At 32.2% G+C, this 21,615-nt stretch overlaps 1 protein-coding gene across 1 annotated transcript; it reads left to right on the top strand.

Moving 5' to 3' along the window:
• The first annotated feature begins 86 nt into the window (after positions 1–86).
• Positions 87–21,615, top strand: LOC134254161 (serine/threonine-protein phosphatase 6 regulatory subunit 3-like). Its single transcript, XM_062736704.1, has 28 exons — positions 87–362; positions 1,352–1,419; positions 1,513–1,592; positions 1,698–1,784; positions 1,939–2,125; positions 3,802–3,939; positions 5,149–5,214; positions 5,532–5,644; positions 5,752–5,865; positions 6,062–6,191; positions 6,502–6,660; positions 6,775–6,900; positions 7,023–7,087; positions 7,310–7,428; positions 7,561–7,646; positions 7,938–8,027; positions 8,695–8,792; positions 9,462–9,522; positions 10,949–11,085; positions 11,303–11,418; positions 12,761–12,965; positions 13,209–13,326; positions 14,279–14,309; positions 15,259–15,430; positions 16,226–16,459; positions 16,710–16,739; positions 19,167–19,295; positions 19,510–21,615. Exons 2-28 carry the CDS (start codon positions 1,360–1,362, stop codon positions 19,589–19,591), a joined length of 3,033 nt encoding a protein of 1,010 aa, XP_062592688.1. The 5' UTR covers positions 87–362; positions 1,352–1,359; the 3' UTR covers positions 19,592–21,615.

Raw genomic sequence — 21,615 nt, 5'->3', positions numbered from 1 at the left:
CAAAGTTTTTTTGCCTTAAGGTATCAATTAAAGAAAACATGTTTTGAATTGCATTTTTATATTTTTTTTTAAAATATCTCGCGAGAATACCGATTTCGATCAAGAAAGAGACGCCATTTTGGTACAGTTTATCTCGATTCCCGCTTGTGAAGATGAGAAATTGACAAGTTTTAGGAACTAGTTGCACACTTTAATATTTTATTTCTTTAGTTTAACAATGTATGCTATTTAATGCTACTTTGCAAACTGTTTTTATGACACATGTGTCCATAAAGCTAAGTAACTCGTGTAAAGTGATGAACCCTAGTTGAGTGCCCTCTTGAACTAGTATATATTTTCTTCAGAAAGTATTTATTGATAGGGTGAGTAACAATTTGAGAAGGTTATTTTCATGATTATATTTAATTGGTTTATTTCTTGTGATCGACAATACTTTCTGGATATCAAGGGATACTTGTCTTCAAGGTCATTAAAATAATGTTGTCATGTCATGCAGTAGGCCCCTTATTTTTTAAAGACTTCATTAACTTATTTTTCGGTAATAAACATAAGAATAATCTGTAAAATTGTACATATTTCTTCTTTTAGAAAATCTTGATTGTAGTTTCATTTTAGAAGAATCATGTGATTGATTACAATAGAAGTAAAACTGAAAGTAGCTGTACCAATGTAACACAAACAAATTTGCAGTCCAAATGAGTATTTGAACAGTTGACATTAGTATAAATCTGCATTATTGACATGACACAGTTCTCCATCAAATCATCAGCATCGAAATTAGCAATGAAACAATTTAGACTGTGCACTTCTTTGAATGAAGCATCGTTGATTCGTGATTGAATTTGAAACTGCATAATATCCATAATGAAAAAGGAATTTGTACTGTAATAAATAAATGATTTATGAAAAAGGAATTTGTACTATAATAAATAAATGATTTATGAGCACCAACTTCACTGAAGTGGTTTTATTTCCAGGAATGGTTTTAGTTATTTAATGGATATTCATCCCAAGTTATTAACTTTTATAAGTTAAAAATATTATTAACTTTTATAAGTTAAAAATATTATTCATTTCGATAAGTTAAAAAAAGTATTTATTTAATATTCAAATTGGTAAAGTCCTAGAAAAACACTGAAAATGAAAACAAACAAACCATGTATTAACTGATAACAGTTCTGAAGGGCAATGCCATACAGATTGTATTATTTCCAGAAATATTATTGCATGAAACATTTCATATTCATAAAAAAAAATTGAATTTGCATTCAAGATATACACTTGACTGTATCATGCTGTATGTCATATAAATCCTTAATTTAATACATGTTCTTTTATTTCAATTTTCCAGCTTTCAACATGTTTTGGAAGTTTAATCTTATAACTACCTCCCATATTGACACGATTCTGGAAAAAGAGGTAAATATTACTGAATGCACTGACCTGTCAACTTATGTTTATTTCATATCCTGATCCTGATAAAAATCATTTTTCATTGTATCCTTATTTTAGGATGTCACCTTGCAAGAGCTTATGGACGAAGAAGACATTCTTCAAGAATGTAAATCACAGAATACGAAGTTGATTGAATTGTAAGCTTTCATATTTAGTATTCAATTTATCAGAAAAAAAACTTTTAAAGACTTTTTATTGAATGATGTATCATTGCACATTTCATTGTTCTATTTTTAACCCAGTATAACAAAACCAGAAAACATGGAGGAAATGGTGAAGTTAATAACAGTAGAGCCAACCGATTCAGATGATGAGAAACTCAGATACAAGTAAAAGTTGACTCTCTGTCCTCTCAAATAAAATTACATTGTTAAAATTAGAAGAATATAGTCATTTAGAACATCAAAATACATTTAATTAAATTTTCCTCTGAATTGTTGATCTGCATATTGCCTAATGATTTCTTGATGATCTTTCAAACAGATACCCAAACACTGCCTGTGAGCTGTTGACATCTGATGTGTCACAAATCAACGATGCCCTCGCTGACAATGAAGAGTTGGTCAAAAAACTGTATGCATTCTTGGAAATGGAAAAACCATTGAACCCTTTATTGGCCAGTTTCTTCAGTAAAGTCATGGGGTTGCTGATCACAAGGAAAAGTGAAATGGTATGGATTACTGAGCAGCATACAGACACTGAATTTGATTTTCTTAAGTATTAAGTGGTCATGTCAGGGATCTAAAAAAAATTTTATAACTCACTTGCCCAAGGGCAAGTGATACAATAAATTTCACTTACCCGCCTAAAAAATTCACTTGCCCAACAAAAACGTGAAAACAATCAATTTTAAGATTTTATTGACATTATGTTTACATATCCAATTACAGGATAATATTTTTCCCATGCTTCAAATATGGGAATATTTTCCTCCAATTAAAATATTTATGCTTTTTATGTCTCTGATATACTGTACTACAAATATTAATATACCATATTGCATTGTATTTTTATGTCTATAGATATTAGTGTTGTCAAATCGGTTGAAAATCAGAATCGATTAATCGGTAGCATCGGTTGACCCTAACCAACTGATCATCGGCCAATAATTGAATCGGTAACCCTTTGCATAAAATACGCATTATATTTATATAAAATTTAGAATTTTATTTTTAAATAATGTAAGTTAAATGTGCAGTGTACAGATCAAAATTCTAAAAACAGTATATATATATATATGCAGTTTGATTAACAATTTCAGTAATACAGATTTTTGCATGATTAGGAATAACATAAGCATTGACAGATCAGGTTTTAATTTACATGATTATCTAAAATATATATGGAATTAATTTTTAAACTGTTTTAAGACATTTAATATTGCAAATCCTTGTGATTCCCCATGAAATGAAAAGTGAATTCCCCCAAATACTGAAAACTAATGTATTTCATCTATACAAGTAGTTGACTTTTTTCAGTTTAGAAATACAATTATCATTATCTAATGACTTATTTTAAACAGATTTTAAGTACATGTATTTTAAAATAGGTGGTAAAGGACAACGCTTGGAAGATATATATATTTTGATAACAAGAGTCTGTTCTTCAAATAAAAGTGAGAAAACTATAAAAAAAAAAAAAAAAAAAGATATGTTCTGATATATACCGATTAATCGATTGTTAAAATCTCAAATCGATTGTCTAAAATCGACAGCCTTTCCGACCGATCATCGATTATAAATCGATCATCGTGACAACACTAATAGATATATTAATGCGCTGTATGCTATATTGAATTATATTTTTAAAGTTAATATTTATTTTTCAGTGGATTGTAACATTTATTTCGTTAATTCTAACCTTAATCATTTAAATTTCAAGAGTTATAGCCCTCAAATCACGTTCGTATCAATTCCGGGAAATCGAAAGTGCACCGTGTTTGGTTTTTCATTTATACAGCAAAAAAGTATTTCCGGTAGTGATAATGTACATTTAGATTGACGGGAAACTTCATACCGCTTCACACAGCTTACTAGCTAAGTAAATTCAAATGAATTTTCAGTCAAAACTTGTGAAAAGAACAACTTTCAACAACATAAGTGTCTACTGACATTTTTTTTTTCACTTTCCCGAATGGGTGAGCATGACCCACGATCGTACTTTCCCGTACGAATTTTTACTCACCCTGGGCAACGGGAAAGCGTAATTCTAGACCCCTGCATGTCTTCTCTGAATTTTTTTGTTATAAAACAAGAAAATGTTGAAGACTGAAAAACTCTATCCCCACATTTTTTTTTATAAATATGTACATCGAGATAATAAAAAGTGTCTCTTTCTTCCAATTAGATATTTAACTTCCTAAAATCCCAGGAAGATTTTGTGGGAACATTACTGGACCATATAGGCACTTCAGCTATAATGGACCTTCTTCTGAGACTGTTAACCTGTGTGGAGTGGGTGGAACTTAGGAAGGCAGTCATTGAGGTAAAGAATATTTTAAGAACAGTGAAGTAATTATCATTACTTACAGGACTAGGAAGAAGTGATGAAATTACCCTTTTATAGAAGAGCTTGAAATACTTATTCTAATTTTAAAAAAAAATGAATTGGTTGCTTGATATTGAATATGTACCAAGTGAAGAATTTTTTAAGAAGCAAAAGTTGTGACCTTATTATATATATGAAAGTTACAAAAACTTCAAGAAAGAAGTAAATTCCCTTTGGTGATACATGTATTTTTTTCAAAATTTGACAAAAAGGAAAAAAATGTTTCCTTTATCCTCCTTCATCAAAGCTGATGTGAAAGAAACTTCCACATATCAAAGCTTTGCTAGCTTTTTGAAGATTTGCTTGATGAAACTTACAGATACATGTGTATTTTCCCTGGTTTGAATCAATGACAACAGACAAGACCCTAAAAAAAAAATCTTCATTGATGCATAATATAATGATTGATATGTCTTCTTTGAGAAGTATTGAATTCTTTGTGTTCACATAAGTATAGAATTTTCTGTGTTCACATAGAAAAAAAATTATTTTAACAACTATTTTTACATGGTCAGTTGTTCAAGGTAATTTCAATTGGTAAAATGATTTGGTCCTTAACTTGGCATCCATTTCGATGGAGATAATATTAGGCATTAAAAGTAAATGTACAAAAATTAAAATGTCAAGTCTGATGCCTCAAAGAGAAATTAGAAATGACAAGTTAAAATGAAGCTTTGGGATCTAAACATCTGTAGCTTTATCTTTTGAATGATAAAAAAAATATGAGAATTTCTAAAGAAAATTTTCTATTTTTATCAACAACTTTTTACTTCCATCCCCACTGAACACAATGAAGTCCCATTGTCAAAATGCTTAAAGTTGTGGACTATATCACATAATGTTTGTGTTCCTCTTCTTTTATCAGATTTATTTTTCTTTTTTTGAAAGTTTTTGTTCAGTTATGAATTTTGTATTACTATTTTCTGCGAAGTTTTATTTAATCGAAAAATGTTATCAATGTGAACTTTACATAAAACCAGTCTGATGAAAAGATAAATTTGAATTATGGCATTCAAGATGTAATCATACAAGTGTTTTCTGCAAGGAGATGGCCTATTGTAGTTCTTAAAATGCAGTACACATGGTTCACATTTTTGTTCCATTAATTGTTTTAAGGGACTTTAAAATGTTTTTGACTTTTTACAGTGGTTGAATGAAAAACAGATAGTGGAGAGACTGATTGGGTGTATTGTGCCTACTCAAGATGAAGATGTACGTAGATTTAACACAGTTTGAATTATTTCAAATACCGTATTTCTGGAAATTTTTGCTGTAGATATATTTTTAGCAAATTTGCAAGTTCATTGCATTCGCAAAAATATTTTTCTTAAAAATAAATTACCAGTAAGAAAATGTAAACAAAGCAGGGGTCATTCACAAAATTCTGAAACTTAAAAATTAATCAACAGCATTTTGACCCAAATTCGCAAAATAAAATTGACGTAAAAATTTCCAGATTTACGGTAAAGATTCTTTTCATGGGCCCTGTTGTTTCATTACTCTGTTGTTTTCTCCTGTTTTGTATCTAGGTTCACTGCAATGCAGCCCAGTCTCTCTGTGACATTGTGAGGCTCGGACGGGAGCAACTGTCACAGCTACAGGACAGAACCGAAACAGACCCTCTACTTAACACAGTGGAACAGTGAGTGTTCAACACTTCATTTACATTAAGTTTTAAAACTCGCTAAACAGGATTTAGATAGAGTATCTTTTATATGATACAGTTTAAAATTCTTATTTTGTTTTCAGAGAGGACAATGTAGCTGACCTGTTGACAAATATGTTAGACACAGGGAAGAATGAATCTGTCATAGTAAATGGATTGTCTGTGATACAAACTCTATTAGAATTTAGAAAACAAGGGTATGTATTGAAGCATCCAGAGACAGTCCTTGCTTGTATATTTTACTTAAAATCAGATTCACAAGTTTCTTCTTAATTTAATGCTTGTTAAACTTGTTAAATAATTTTCTGTATAATTATCACATCAATATATTTGAAAGAAGAAAAAATTTGGATTGCTTTGTCTTAATTTTTTTATGTTTTTTTTTTATCACAGCCCAGAAGGCTCTACAGACCAGATCACCTCACTGGATACAGATCGCCTGGCCCAGGGGGTCACTAACGTCTTACTGGCTATTACCCCCAGACTTAAAGATTTCCACAGTCTTCTGGTAGAACCCCCCAAGGTCAGTTTCAGTCAGTTGATTTATATTTTACAGTATTTCAAATACAGGTACAGAATTTAATGTTAGTTACTGTATACAGGAAATTTTCACCCAGTGTTATTTTCAAACAAATTTGCCCCATTTTAAATTCACCCAGTCATAGTATTGTTTAAAAAGTTAAAATGTATTCTTTGAATTTGCCCCTTTTTCAATTCGCCCAACCACAATGAGGGAGAAAGGAGCGAAAATTTCCTTTTATACGGTATTACTTTCAAATTATTTCTGTCACTAGACAATTGAATTTAACAAAGCATTTATTTTGCATTTACAGCAACGTTTTGAGACGATGCCAACAACCGTAGGAAATTTGGATCCTCCTCTGGGCAATACACGTCTCCAAACTGTTAGGCTTATAGCCGCAGTGGTTTTAACAAACACACATACTGTTAATGTAGAGTTAGCCAATTTAGGAACAACTAAGGTTTTACTTGTAAGTATATATATACTTAACAGGGATATTTTTCCTACAAAGTGAACTTTTATTTGTAGATGTGCAACTTAATTCTTTATGTATTTAATTATCATGATTGATTTTTTTTTACAGGATTTATTTTTTCATTATACTTGGAATAACTTTTTGCATACCCATGTAAGTCAGTGCGTAAACACTATTCTGTATAATTCTCCGGTGGAAGTCGAAGGAAAGAAAGAGCATCCACTTTTAGCTCAGGTACATGTCAATTAATGCCTTTACTATCAGTTACTCTGGAAATTCAAATTCAAAAGCATGAAATCGTAGAGACTAGTGACTATGATTTGGTAGCACTATTAAAATGATGCTTTCTTTTCCAGTTATTTTCTGACTGCAATATATTACAAAGAATTATGGATGTTTGGGAAGAAAATGACCAACAGCAGTAAGTATTTCAATCAAGCCTTGTTTATGTGTTTGAGATAATTTTCTTATCCAACTCGTAATACAAATACACTTAAATTTCTGCTTTACTTGGAGTCTTAACCAAAAAAAAAACTGCTCTCTCAAAAAATATTAGTCGTCTTATTTGAAAATTTGCATATACTTTTTGTGAATTTTTGTAGTGTTTATTTTTGCTAGTACAGATTTATAATTGTCTTTACAGAAGTGAAGATAAGGGTAAGAGAAGAGGGTACATGGGGCATCTAACAAAAATGGCAAATGATATCGTGGCTGTGATGGAAAAGGGAGAAAACTCTGATTTGGTCAAAGACTGCATTGCAGGTATATCACAAGTGCAGCAATGACATGAAGATTCTTGTGTTTAAATGATAATAAGATAGATGTGACCTTAAGTCCTAATCAATTAATATATGGAAGAGTTTTCTTAATTAGAGTAATATTTTGGATTTTAAGAATTACCAGAGGAGGTCAGGGAGAGATGGGACAATTTCCAGGCTGGTTCATTATTAGATGTCAACAAGAGGAACACCGTAGAATCTGTAAAAATGCATTACTTACATATTTTTATCTGTATTGTTATAATTAACATACATCACTTATATTTAGTAAATTAGTAATTATCATAAAAAAGAAGTAACTGTCATAAATAAAGAAAATAGGACTCAAATATAGGACAACATGGAAAAAGAACATTTATTAAATTTCTAATGTTCTAGTGTAAAACAAGCTGAAATGTGTTGTAAGCAATATTGTGTACTTTTTGTGAAGCAAGAGTGATATTATGGACTAATTTAGAGAGTTTGAGATAAATGATTTGTTGTTTTCTGTAGATGCGTGGTCGACCTTTGACTTCTAGTAGTGACGACGAAGAGAGTGATTTCCGAGACATTCCATTCCCTCAGGATGCGGCCATGCAACAGGTGGGTGTCTTATCTTTAGTTGAAGGAGCTAATTAAAGTCTATAAATGATTTAGGTGAATAGATGATGTTTATTGTTTCTTTTGGTGGTCTATTTTTTGTTAAAGTAGCTAGTTTTAGTGTAGAAATGGGGTAGACTGTTTCCTTTGATGGTAAATTTTATTGTATAGATGCTAAATTATTGGCCATTTTCTTAATGCAAGGGAATGTGAAAATTATTCATAATGGGGGAAAAGTATAAAAAGACTGAGAATATGCTCACTAATGGTCTTGATTAGATAAAAAAATTCTGTTCTGTATTTTAGAATAGAAAATTGTATGAGGTACATTTTGTGGCTTTAATAATATGTATATATCATGAGCTGGTCATTATTTCTGAAAATTTTATGCATGTATCACCATCTTCTTTCTTATTCATGTAAGGATTTCTATTTAGTCAAAACATAATTAGAATATAGCATGAAATTTGGGGGGAAAAAAGGCTCTAGTATGTATTTACTGTAAAAACAGCTAAGGTGAAATTAAGCATGAATCTCATATAGGGTGTCCAAATCTCTTAGCTATCTGCAATATCTATCAGTAGTAGTTAGCTTTCTGGCTCTCAGTTAGAATCAATCCTTCGACCTTTAAGAGGCAGGATTGAATTTGATTGGCTCGTTTATTCATCAGGCCTTCTCTGATTACCAGCTGCAACAGATGACGTCCAACTTCATCGACCAATTTGGTTTCAATGAAGAAGAGTTCCAGGAGCAAGAAGAAAAGGCTGAGTAAGTACTGGAATATTAGCCTCCTTGTTGTTTTATGTCCTTGGAGTATGTACTGCATGCAATATGTGGTCTCCTGCCTGCCTCCAGTAGACTCCTGAATTCATGTTAAGTTTATGTTTTTGTTTTCCTGTGTTATCTCTTGTGTATTTGTTGTTTTTAGGTGGTGAAGAGATGTTTTAACACTATTTTACCTGTTAAAGTCTAAGACTGAAGTCAAAGCTTTGCGTTGGTTTTATCTCCTCTTTTTAAAAAAAAACAGAAACATCCGTTTATAGTACCTGTCCTTGTTAATGACAAAGTCACTATAACTGACTTATGTTAATTTATTGGTGCAATAAAACTTCAAATCAAAGTTGATAAACTAACAGGGTTAGAGAAAAAGTGAAAAGCTCTATTCATAGTTCTCTGTAATGAGCATGTTGTCATTTCAAGTGTAGTTCATGGTAGACAACCCCTTTATTGACCAATTCCTGTGTAGAATGTCATTGTTACATATTCTAGTGTGTTGCATGTATCCTTTAGTTTGGATTCTTGAATTAAATTTTTTTTCATGTATGTAGTATACTAATAATTTTTTCAGAAACTTATTTTTTAAACATAATAACAATAGTTTAATCTGAAAGAGAAAATGATACTGATATCAAATTGAATTAAATTCTCATTTTACAGTTCACCCTTTGGGGATCGTATCTCCAGCATAGATTTCACAGTGCAAGCAGGAGATGACAATGTAAGTCAAATTATTAAAAAAGAACAATAGATAAATTAAATTTGTGTAGATAAGGCTACATAAAATTGAAATTCTGGTTCTCAGGCACGCATGCATCTGTTATGAGGTAGTCGCATTGCTGATTTTATTTGTATTTTTAATAAAATAAAAAGTTGGTATTGTGGAGACCAATCTGGAAAAAAAATTCCGTCCTTTATTTTTGAGTTGGCTCGCGTAGCGAGCTACTCCCTGTCGACATAGCCGTTTCAGAGCTGTAAATTTTTTCACGCATTCATCAAGGTGATCCATACGCCAAATATAATAGTTCTAGCAAAAAATGCTTTGGTTTGAGTGATTGAATAAACTTAAGAGGTAAAAACTGTATAAAATTTCATACTGTAACATTATTTATGCCTTCATGCTTTTAAAGAAATTTTTGATTAAATACCTGTACGATATACAATTACTGGGTATGAATATATGTTCAAGCATGTTAGGCGGATCTAATCTTCCCATCTGAAGTTTATTTATAATTTACCTAGAATACTCCCTAACACAAACACTTGCTGCTCTCATTAGCTGCAGCTAATTGTTGTTGAAAATCTATTTTTAGAATCCAGATTTGCTGTGGGAATCTTTAACCTAATAATTATTCCATAACACTGACCACTTCAGCTAGTGTGCTGAAATTCATTATAGAATCCAGTCAAAATAATACGGAAGCCCATTAGTGCCAACCTGTATTTATAAAGGAAAAGCAATATACACTTTATTTATGAACCGAACATGGATCAGACATATAATATTCAATCTCTTAAGATGCAAAATAAACTGAATATATTAAGGTATGGTGCCCAGATGTATGAAAAAGCTCAATTGACTCGAGCGAGTCAACTCGCAGGCCTTTCAGGCCTTTGATTAGTAAGTACTCAATATCTCTTCTGGTAGCCATTTGCATAGAGATTTTGGCAACTTCGTTTGAAAATACATTCAAAGACATTGCCTACGATGTTCACACGCTGATAAGCAATGGTTATAGCAAACCTTTTGATCAGAAATGGGAAGTATATCCGTGAATAAAAAAAACTATCTTTATTTCTAAGAAAGTTCGAAAATTAAACTTAAAAAAAGACCTCCTTCATCTACTTTATTGCCAATAAAATGATAAATAAAATGCCTCCCTCCCACATCTATTTTGGAGAAAATTGGTCTGAGAACCAGAGAATTAAATTTAGATAGCCTAATTGTACAAAAACATTTAGACAGGGATTAGCAAAGTCTTGGGCAATTTAAAAGTGCGATCAACTTAATTGGGATCAGAAGACTTTATGATAAATAATTTGATATCAATTGATGGACAAACACATTTTATTCTTAATCAGTTAATCGAGCAATATTCATGTCAGTTGCTACAAATTGTTACAAAGTAAGCCATTTTAATTTACAGAGTACAGCAGCCTCTATGTTTGAGCAGGCCTGCAATGAGAGAATTCAGCAGTTTGATGATAACGACAGTGATGAGGACATATGGGAAGAAAAGGAAATCACATTCTCACCTAATGCTCAGCAACCCAACCGAGCCACGTAAGTCTTAATTACACAGTTTAAACAAGTATTAGTAGCAGAATTTTCAATTAATTTTATACAGATACACTGCATATATATTTGCATGTAATTTGTTTTCATAGACGTATTCAGAAAACGAATACTTTTAATAAGTTTTTCTAGAAGACTTGCTTTTCATATAAATATGTCATGCTCATTGCTGTGACAATCTTGCGATATGGTACTTCCATTTCAGTCGGTTACCGGAGACCCGGGATGATAGTGATAGTACAGACAGTGAGGAGGAACTGGACTCCCCTCGAAAAATTGTCTCGCAGCCAAACGAAAAAATGGATGTAGATAATAGTGAAAGTAAGTCTTATCCCTCTGCTCACTAACCTTGCAGGTTTTCTATTCTACGATGTTCAAAATTTGTTCTGTTTTGGATTCAATTAATGTATTTAAGTTTAACTTACATTTTTAAAAACCTGAGTCACTCAGGTACCTTTAGCTGTAAGCTTGTTTTGTTATTAGCATGTTTGCCATAGCTTTATTTTACATTTTCAACCATCTCTGCATTATGTTTTCAACCAAATTTGGCACAAAGCATCTATGGGTGAAGGGGAACAAAAATTGTGAATTTCATGATCCCTCCTGGAGGGTGGGGCCAAAACCACTAAAATTAATGCAATCTTTAAAAATCTTCTTCTTTACACCTGGACATCAAGCAGTCAAACTGTATGCATGATTGTAATCAGCATTGGGCAGTCCTTTACCAAAATTGTGAGATTCATGGCCCTGGGGTCAGTCTTTTGCTAGTTAAGTATATAAGGAAAATGCATTATTTTTTAAAAATCTTCTTCTCTGCTCCTGGGTATTAAAAACTACTTATTAAAATTCAATTTTTATAACATATTTAAATTCAAAATTGTAAATTTTTTAACATTCAATGAAAAAACTGCTCAAAAATCTACAAAATACATTATTTCTTTGAAAATCCATTTCTTTTCTGGGTATTAAAAAATTCTAACTAAGTACATATTTATAAAATTTAATGTAATTGGAAATTTTATGGCCTCACAGGGTCACTTATTCTGGTGTTTTTCCGGGGGGCTGTATTGATTATACATGTATAAAAAAACATTAAATCTTTGAATATAGGTTCTTAATTTATATTTTTAAGCAAATGAACTACCTATATAGTTATGAGCAAACTTTTCAAAAATTGTAAATATTCAAGGCCCCAGATCAAATTTACACCATTTTTATATACTGAAAATGAATGAATTGTTTGAAATGTGCTCCTTGGTATTAATCAAATTTTTTTGAAAAGCAAGGATGCCTTTTTCTTGTGCAATGTGTGGATAAAGCCTAAGGGTCAAGGATTCCTGTGTGGTAGCGGCACTACTGATTATTGCTGAAAATTACTGATTTGTTGAAATGCATTTTTTGTTGCCTATGCCTATGGGTATTAAGTAACCAAATATGGAACTTTTTAGTTATGATTACCAAATTGTAAATGCTATAGCATCTGGCTTAAAACAAATTCAATCACTGGAAAGTTGTTGAATAATGCTCAGGTGATCTATAAGGCCCATGGGCCTCTTGTTAAAAACCACAGGGATTAAGATATTTTAGCTGTGAGCTTGAATTTGTTATTAGCATGTTTGCCATAGCTTTATTTTACTGTAACCATTCTGCATTATGTTTTCAGATTGGGCCAATTTTGATGACGTAGCAACAGAGTCTGTTCCTGTTGCTATGGATACTTCTTCCTGGAGTCAGACATCTACCTCCGCTGAAGCTTCATCATCGAGCGAAAAATCGGAGAAGTGGGCCGACTTCAGCAACAAGTTTCCCAGGGAGGAGACCAGCCGAGATAACTGGGCAGATTTTAGCAATATTAGAGATTTGTCAGCGTTAGTATTTTGCAGTCAAGATTAAAATCGGGAGATTAAGAGAAAACACTTTAATTTTTTGTGAAAAATTAATGTGATTCATTAATTTACTAATGACAGATTGTGCAGAAAATGATTTTCACCTATGAGTGATACCCAAATAACCTGGGGAAAAGTTTAATGTAAGCTGTACTCTATATTGTTAAACATATTTACCAATGATATTACATAAATGTATCAGAGGTTAAACATGTGTACTTGCAGTACTGATCCAGGACCCAGAAGTAGTTCCCCTGTAGCTATGGATACTAATGAAGTCAACTCTAGGCCTGCTGCTTACTGTAAGTATCATGCTAGAATCCAGAATAAAATTAATGATAAGGCCAAAGTTTTTATTTTTTTTTGGTTTACAATTTTCTGACACAAAAATATGCATTGGGCGGTCGAAAAATAAAAATAAAAATAATTTGGAACCTTGATATATTTTTTTCTCGAGTAGCATTGAAATGTATTCAAATAAAAATAATAAACACATAAGCAGGGACCTATATATAGTATATAGGTCCCTGACATAAGATTTTTCAACTTTATTACTTTTTTCTTACCATTCGGTTTTATGAAAAAGTCTTTGGAAACTCTGAAAGTGATGGATTGCTTTCACAACAAACTTTTTACCTTAAGATATGTGTGTCCAGGGACCAACTTAAACCCATTAAGGAGACTTCACTTCTCCCTCAAAGAAATTTAAGAAGTCTTGAAATTTAGGGAGACTTCTTGGCGTGCATACGTCATGTACGTGGCGCGCAATAATCGTTATAAAACTATTTCATTGTTTATTGTCCATAACTTACATACATTTCAATAATTTTTCTGTATAAACATTGCATTAAAAAAAAATGATTAAAAAAGAGAAAAAGAATCTTAAAAGATATTTCCCCCAATTACAAAATATATAAAATTAAATATTTAGAAAAAAAAAACAACATCGACATTAAATGAAATTTACTACTACTACTATCAAAATGTAAAAGTTTCTTATTGTCAGAATCAATTGTTTATCAAACATTTTTTTTTTTATTTCTTACATGGTTGCACAATCTTAAACATCTAAAATTATTCTTCTCATTAAGGCTATCTAAATTTAATTCCCTGGTTCTCAGGCCAATTTTCTCCAAAACAGATGCGGGAGGGCGGCGATTTATTTTTCATTTTATTGGCAATAAAGTAGATGAGGGAGGTATTTTTTTTTATTTTAATTTCTTATTTTTATTATTATTATTATTTTTTTAATCACAGATATACTTTCCATTTCTGCTTTATCCATTGCTTAACAGCGTGTAAACATCGTAGGTGATGTCCTCAAATGTATTTTCAAATGAAGTAGCCAAAATCTCATTGTAAATGGCTACCGGAAGTGATATTTGAATACTAAAGCGAAACATATGCAACACGGAAATTTTTTTCCCAATATAATTGCAAAACCAACTTTTTATTTTATTAAAAATACAATAAAATCGGCAATGCGGCTACCTCAAAACGGATGCGTGCGGGCCTGAGAACCAAGATTTCAATTTTATATGGCCTAAATGTTCAGGCTTTTGGCATGGTCATATTTTTGTTAAATTCTCTTCAAACTTGTTTTCAATATAAAATTCTTTTTTTTGATAAAAGTTTTGATGCACAATGCTTATTGAACATTATGTTTATGCATTATGTGTAACTTCAACATGGTATATAACAATTTATCAGTAAAAAATATGTCCGTATTCACAGCATGAATTAATTATTTGACAATAAAAATATCTAAAATCTTCTCCAATATCTTTGGCATGACATCAATAGCTGTCCAGCTATTTTGCGTCTTGTTGTGTTTAACTTGGTAACGACAGACTTTTTCATACCCGGAAGTGTAAAATCTAGAGGCGTTCCAACGGAGTATTCGATGCATATTGGTCATTAGTATAGAAACAGCACGAGTCCCCTGGGTTGGGTTAATGATTAAGATGTGTCGTAAATTATAAAAACAGTCATTTGGTCGATGTAAATTGACCTCTACAAGACACATTATTTTTATTTTCGTAAATAGGGAAAAATGCGTGCACGTGAAATATGTAAAAAAAAATACACTTTGAATAAACGTAATTTTTCTAAAATATGTGCATTAAATACTTTATATTTAAAAGGCCCATAAAAGTATATAGCATTTGTAACATATACTGATATGGTCTATTACGCATATGCATTCACAAATGCGCACGCGTGCAATGTTAAAGGTTTTATGAATTTGGTACACTTCAGGTAAACGTTGTTTAAGTCTCAGCAGACCTGGCAGTGGAGTTGAACAGTGAGGAGCTGAGGACAGAGGACCTGACCGAGGAGAAGGACAGCATGGTCCAGGAGGAGGAGGTGTCCTCAACATCAGACGACGCCACCTCACCCCCACAGACTCCTAGGTTATCTAACTCCTCACCCAAACAACAGGCTAGGTTAGTATCAGATGATGTCACCTCACCCAAACAACAGGCTAGGTTAGTATCAGATGATGTCACCTCACCCCCACAGACTCCGAGGTTATCTAACTCCTCACCCAAACATTTTGGCTAGGTTAGTATCAAAATACATTCAAAGACATTGCCTATGATGTTCATACTCTGATAAGCAATGGATAAAGCAAACCTTTTGAATAGACGTGGAAGGTATATCTGTGATTAAAAAAAATTATCTTTATTTTAAAGAAAGTTTGAAAATTAAAATTGAAAAATGCCTCCCTCATCTACTTTATTGCCAATAAAATGATAAATAAAATGCCTCCCTCCCACATCTGTTTTGAAGAAAATTAGCCTGAGAACAACAGGCTAGAATTGAAATTTAGATAGTCTAAATATCACTTTCAAATCTTTGACAACACTGTTACTTAGTTTATTTTGTTTATTTGTCAATTGTTCATAAAAAAGTATAATTATATACACATTAGTGTATTGTGAACATGTATGTCTCTGTCCATCTGTCTGTTAGTTTTTATGTGTCTGGCTCATATGCGATGAGGTTTATGATTATCAAATATGAAGTATAAGCTTCTCCTTTTAAAGCTAGTATACTGTGAACACTAAGTCGATATTGACAAATATTGCACAATCCTGTTGGCTCATAACTGGAAATGACCTAAAATCTGCAAACTCTTACAGTTAATGAATTTTAGAAGGTTTTTCACAATAAAATTATTAAAACATTGTATTACAAAATAAACTATCAGTGTAATAATCTCTGTTTCACTTTTACAGTTCAGAGGAGCCTGAAGAACCTTCATCTTCCACCCCCACAATTCCTGCCACCCCTCCTCCAGTTGTTGCCTCGCCCTCCCCTCAGCACACTCCTCCAGTGAGGCCCTCAGGATCAGAAGACGAGGGGAGTTCAGTGGACGCCGCCCCCTCCTCCTCTGTGGACAGGGCACCTGCTGCGGCGCCCGAGGTCTCCTGTTCCTCCTCAGACAGCTCTGTGGACGGACAGCAAGACAGGTAAACAATTATATTACAGCTTGGGGATTTTAGTTTTGTGTTTTTCTTTGTATTGCTTCAAACTTTTTTATTGCAGGACAAGGTTTCTTTGTTTAGCAAGTGAAAATAGTGATTCTGTTATCATTTTACAGATGTTTTATTTGTTCAGTTCATATGTTTTACTAACACATCTGAAAAGTAGATTTGTTAGATTAATTGAAGTGCATTTTCTTTGAGTGAATTGTTTATTGTTCTGATTTGTATTAATTAGGATTGAAGACTCCCTCAGTGATAACTTTGAGTGAGTTACAGTGTTGTGCAATGGGCCGTGTGGTACCTTGCTATATCTATATGCTGGCATTTTTTTGATTGCTGGAATTCTTGAAAACAGAGGGATTGGTATATTATCAATGGAGTTATAACACATTTAAAATAAAATTGCAGAAAGTATGATACTTTCACTAGTATAATCAAATTTTTGACAGTAATAGTCTATCTACCAAGACATTTGTCAGCACAGATTCTGCTTGTCTGAATATGAAACTTAAATCTTCACTTAATCTCTTAATCTGAGGAGAGATCTGTTTTCAAGTAAATTCTTTGCTATATATAGACTTCACTGTATGAATTACACACATCTATAAGCCTTCAAAATCAGGAGATAAAAAAAAAACATGTCATGGAAGCCTATTATTTGACATGAAATAAGTGCTTTTTTTTGGGGGGGGGGGGGGGTTACACTGTACATACATATTTTTCTAACCTGTAAGCAATGATGTATTGAGGATATTAGAGGTATATTAACAATATACATTTATATTAAGGCTTGGATAAAATTTGTGACTGCGTACATAGTGTAAATAAATACCACGCGGAAAAAAAAAAGAGTACTTCTACAGTATATTAACAATTAAAGGCATGTTTCTGCAGCAAACAGCAATCTCCTAGGTGCACAATAACAGCTAAAACCGATTGAAGGTCCCATTTAAGTATTATGAAGAACTTTCCTTTGATTTAATGAAGGCATCAGGCCAAATTTTACAAGTCCAATCTCAGCCACCCGAGTAGATAGAACTGGAAAGAAAAATGAAGTAAACAGGACATTTTAATAGCAGAAATACATTAATATTGTACTGACAACTGAAAATATCTAACAATGTGTTATTCCTCCTTATGTGTAATACAAGCACATAATTTTTTTTTAATTTTCAAGATTTCCCATACTGTTCTAGAACTTAACATGAGCTAAATTGCACCTAAGACTAATTTTTATGGAATCTTCAAAACATTAAGTTAAAGAGCAGTGAACGACTTGTAATGTAAACTGCAATGTTTAATGTCTGAGAGGCCCTCATTATATGATATTTTATGCTACTTATATTATGAATAATTTGTGTTTCATATTTTGAAAATGTGCTGAGTTCTGGGGCATTTTATCGTGTATACATTTTCATTTCATAGCTGTATTAGCTATGCCAAGCTTAACAGATGATGCTTTTTTTTCTGGCATATCTTCTGTTTAGAATACTTTGTCAATTAAATGCATAGCCATTGCTAAGACTTGTGCATTATTTGATTTCAGATTTAAAAGTAACATTCTTTTAGATTGTTGGAAAAAAAAGTATTTGAAAAAGCTTCTTATTGCTCTACATCAACTGTTAAACAAGGCATTTTTTCCACTTTCCCAGTGTATTGTAGAGATTGATGTGATTTTAGAAAAGTATAATATCATTTCCTTATTTGTTGTTATAGCTGTTGACCAAACACCTGATACATAAGGACATGCATTACAATTAAACATTATACATTGCTACTTCAATATTTACACATGTAGCTAATTTATATACTGTACAATGTATACCTAGACCACAAGGGATCTCACTGAAATGTATTATATTTATATATTACCAATCTTTCAGAATTTATACATGTTTCTCAGAGCTCCAGATAATTTTTTACCCTAAAGTGTATTTACTCCCTGATTTTCAAATCAATGCAGATTTTGATTTTCATTAAAATGATTAAAGATTATTTTATTTATATATAAATGTTTGACGTTTATTTTGATTTTGAGCTTGTAATCGAAGTAAGAGTTTTGAAGAAGGAAAAAACGTTAAAATTCGGTTACTGTATTTATTTAAATAAATTTTGCAAACACCAACAAGACTTTTTGCTATACATGTACAGTAGGTCAAGGTACCATTTTTTCCTTCGTTTATATCGTATAAAGAGTAAACTGAGAGAAAAGAATCTTCGTTAATATGGCAAGTTGAGAGAGATGAAAAATTGGCTATGATAAGAATAAAAACATTATGCCAAGTGTATAGTCTTTCTACATAGAAATGGATTTTATCTAAATCTCCCGAAATGGAGATCGTCGTCGTCATTACTAGAATATTCCTGGTCACTAAAAGGCTTTTAAATCTGTACTTCGTTTTGAGAAAAATTAAACGCGGTTAACCTCATTTCGTATCGTTAAGTAAGTCGTACCTGTATTCTTAAAATTGTTGTACGCAGTACTTTCGTGATGTGATGCGTATCTATGATTGCTAATGCGTAATTGTACGCTCTATTTTAATTTTCAATGCGTATTATGTAAAATTTAATGCGTATTTACGCAAATACGCACCTTATCTGGAGCTCTGGTTTCTTGATAAATATACACATAATGAATTTTATAATGCCCTTTATAATACAGCATGACCATTTGAATTCTTTACTATTGCAGTTTCCTGACAAATGCTGGACTGATGAAATCACCAGTTAATCTTCAGGGATCTGGGGACAAAGCCGTGGAGGCTAATGGCCCCCTCCCTGAGTCCTCCAACATCAAAGAGAATCCATCCTCCGAAACATTGTAAGTAGGTCAGCTTGAACAAAGTACTAAACTGTTGGACAATTAAATGTTTAAAAGGTTTACTGTTCAGTGGATAATGTTATTTTGTAAAGGCTGTGTGGTCAAGTTTATTATGAGGTTTCTTTTAAAAATTATTTTTACAAATCTTTTTGACTGCTCCTTTATTTTTTTAAACTGAAGCATATTTTATGTGAATTTATTTCTTTTATTGTAGAGCTCAAGCCAAAGACTCACCAGAAAAAAGTGACACTGTTTTAAGTTCAACATCACCAACACTACAGAATGGGCCCGTTTGATCTGTAGGTGTCTGTTAGAGTTGGTTTTATATAATATAATATAATGTATATGGTGTGATCAAGTCTGTCTGGCAGCGTACAGCCTTATACAACACGGCCTGTGATTGGATGTGAATGATATCTTACATGCCCTCTGATTGGATGTGAATGCTTGTGGCAGAAAACTTTTATAGAGCATGTGGGGAAAACAAGTGAAGCATTTTACAATTCATTCTATGGGACACAAACAGTATTTTTGCTGATGAGAAGTTATTCTTTGTCAACTTTATTTTATCAAGAGAATTTTGAGGCCAACTATTTTTTTTGTTTAAGATGTATAGATGTAATAAGAGAAATCAAATGAATTATTTTACAGTGTTGCAGCAGACAATACTGGTTGTAAATAAAAGTTTTTGTAAAGATATATTCCCTGTGTAGATAGTCTCAGCCAAAAGTCTGCCGTGGACTTCTATAATATTCTGTGATGTATCAAGCTACTGGTCCCGTACTTTGTCTTCTGTGATACCTATGCCTGGTCTCTGATTGTGGGGTCCAGTTAGTAACTGCACTCCTCCTACCCACGTGCATCTTCTTGATGAAACTTACTTTATGTGAAGAATTTTTGGAAGGTTTAAAAGTACAATTTAATTTTACCATATTACATTTTATTTATTAATGTACGGGTACTGAAACAGATGAAAGGGTGGCCTAATCATTGTTCTCAGTTCAATTATTTATGAAAAAGTGTGGTTTTGTGCAAGGGGGAGGGGTTTAGGGGGATGCAGCCCTGCTTTCACTAACTGGACCCCGCTCCGCCACTACCACTCAACATTGCTATATTCTACAGGTTGGTGCTTGATATATTCACAGTAATTTTCTGCATATCAAATTGAAAGACATGCTACATTTTCTGGCTTGAATCGTATCATAAATGCTTCATTATTGTACATTTAGTTTGACTATTTGAAATAATTTCATTCAAGTATTGTATTAAGGTTTTGCATTCATAGTTTTTCACCCTGTAATGCTTACTTGCAGTACCTGTACTTCACTTATAGGTTATTTAAAGGTATACAAAGAAATAATAAATGAAGAGACAATTTTCTTGGCATGTTATTGATTATTGACATCATTTCAAAAAGCAATTGTATGATACATGGAGGTTCTTCAGAGAGATAAAAATGTATTAACCTGTGTGTTCAAGAGAGAAGTAGAGAATTAGACATGTTCATGCTTTATTACATGGTATAAGAGATTAAACTTGCTAAATGGTTGCAATTCAGAGACATAATTTAAACTGTGCCACATGCATTTCCAATGCTAGGACATTGATCCACATTTGTTATCCCGGAATTTCAAACTACATGTATGGACCAAATAGAATGTGCCATAGCTATGGTCTTTTGTTTTTTGTAGTGCATTGAAATTTTGTGTTCAAGAGGCTCTGCACTTGATTTTGTTGAAAAAGATTTGTAAAGTAATGAAAGGAAAGGAAGAATCTGAATTTTAAGTTTGAAGAATTTTTATTTGCATCCATGTCATTTTTCAGAAATTGATATTTTTATCCTCCTGCACTTGTTATTCACATGAATTGCACACACTATGGTGTTTGTAAAATGCTAGATGAATTGTCAACTATGAAAGGATACCTCAATTGAACAAGATGTTCTTGCATTCACACTAGAATGTTACTCTGTTAAATGGTTGAGTTGGTATCCTTTGTAATAGTACTGTACATAACAATCAAATTTCTTTTTAGTGTATATAGATATTTTTGTATGTCATGCTGAGTGTTAGTGGCCTCAGAGGGGGGTTTATTTATTTGACTTTTAATGGTTCACGCCCAGCTCTGGGGGTCAGTCAGCTACTGTTTTAATATTACAGGTAGGATATATCATATGCAACTCTAGGCAGTAGTGTTTTTTATACCAGGGGAAAACAGTTTTATGTCATTGTCAAATCAAATATTTTGTGCAGATCATAGATTTCCAATGCAGTAACATGTACATAAAACAAAAATATATTAAAACAAACAAAATCTTTAA

The sequence above is a fragment of the Saccostrea cucullata genome, unplaced genomic scaffold (genome assembly GCF_032062105.1).
Source record: "Saccostrea cucullata isolate Sc308-1 unplaced genomic scaffold, CSIRO_AGI_Scuc_v1 ctg1362, whole genome shotgun sequence".
NCBI classification, from domain to species: Eukaryota; Metazoa; Mollusca; class Bivalvia; order Ostreida; family Ostreidae; genus Saccostrea; species Saccostrea cuccullata.
Note: the sequence above shows the minus strand (reverse complement) of the source record. Positions and strands in the feature narration are given on the sequence as shown.

Bases quoted from the DNA above. Each gene is read 5' to 3' on its own strand.
- LOC134254161 (XM_062736704.1), top strand. From the start codon at position 1,360: ATGTTTTGGAAGTTTAATCTTATAACTACCTCCCATATTGACACGATT. The intron at 5,215-5,531 runs GTACGTAGATTT...TTTTGTATCTAG, and splicing joins TGCCTACTCAAGATGAAGAT to GTTCACTGCAATGCAGCCCA. The intron at 5,866-6,061 runs GTATGTATTGAA...TTTTTATCACAG, and splicing joins TTAGAATTTAGAAAACAAGG to CCCAGAAGGCTCTACAGACC.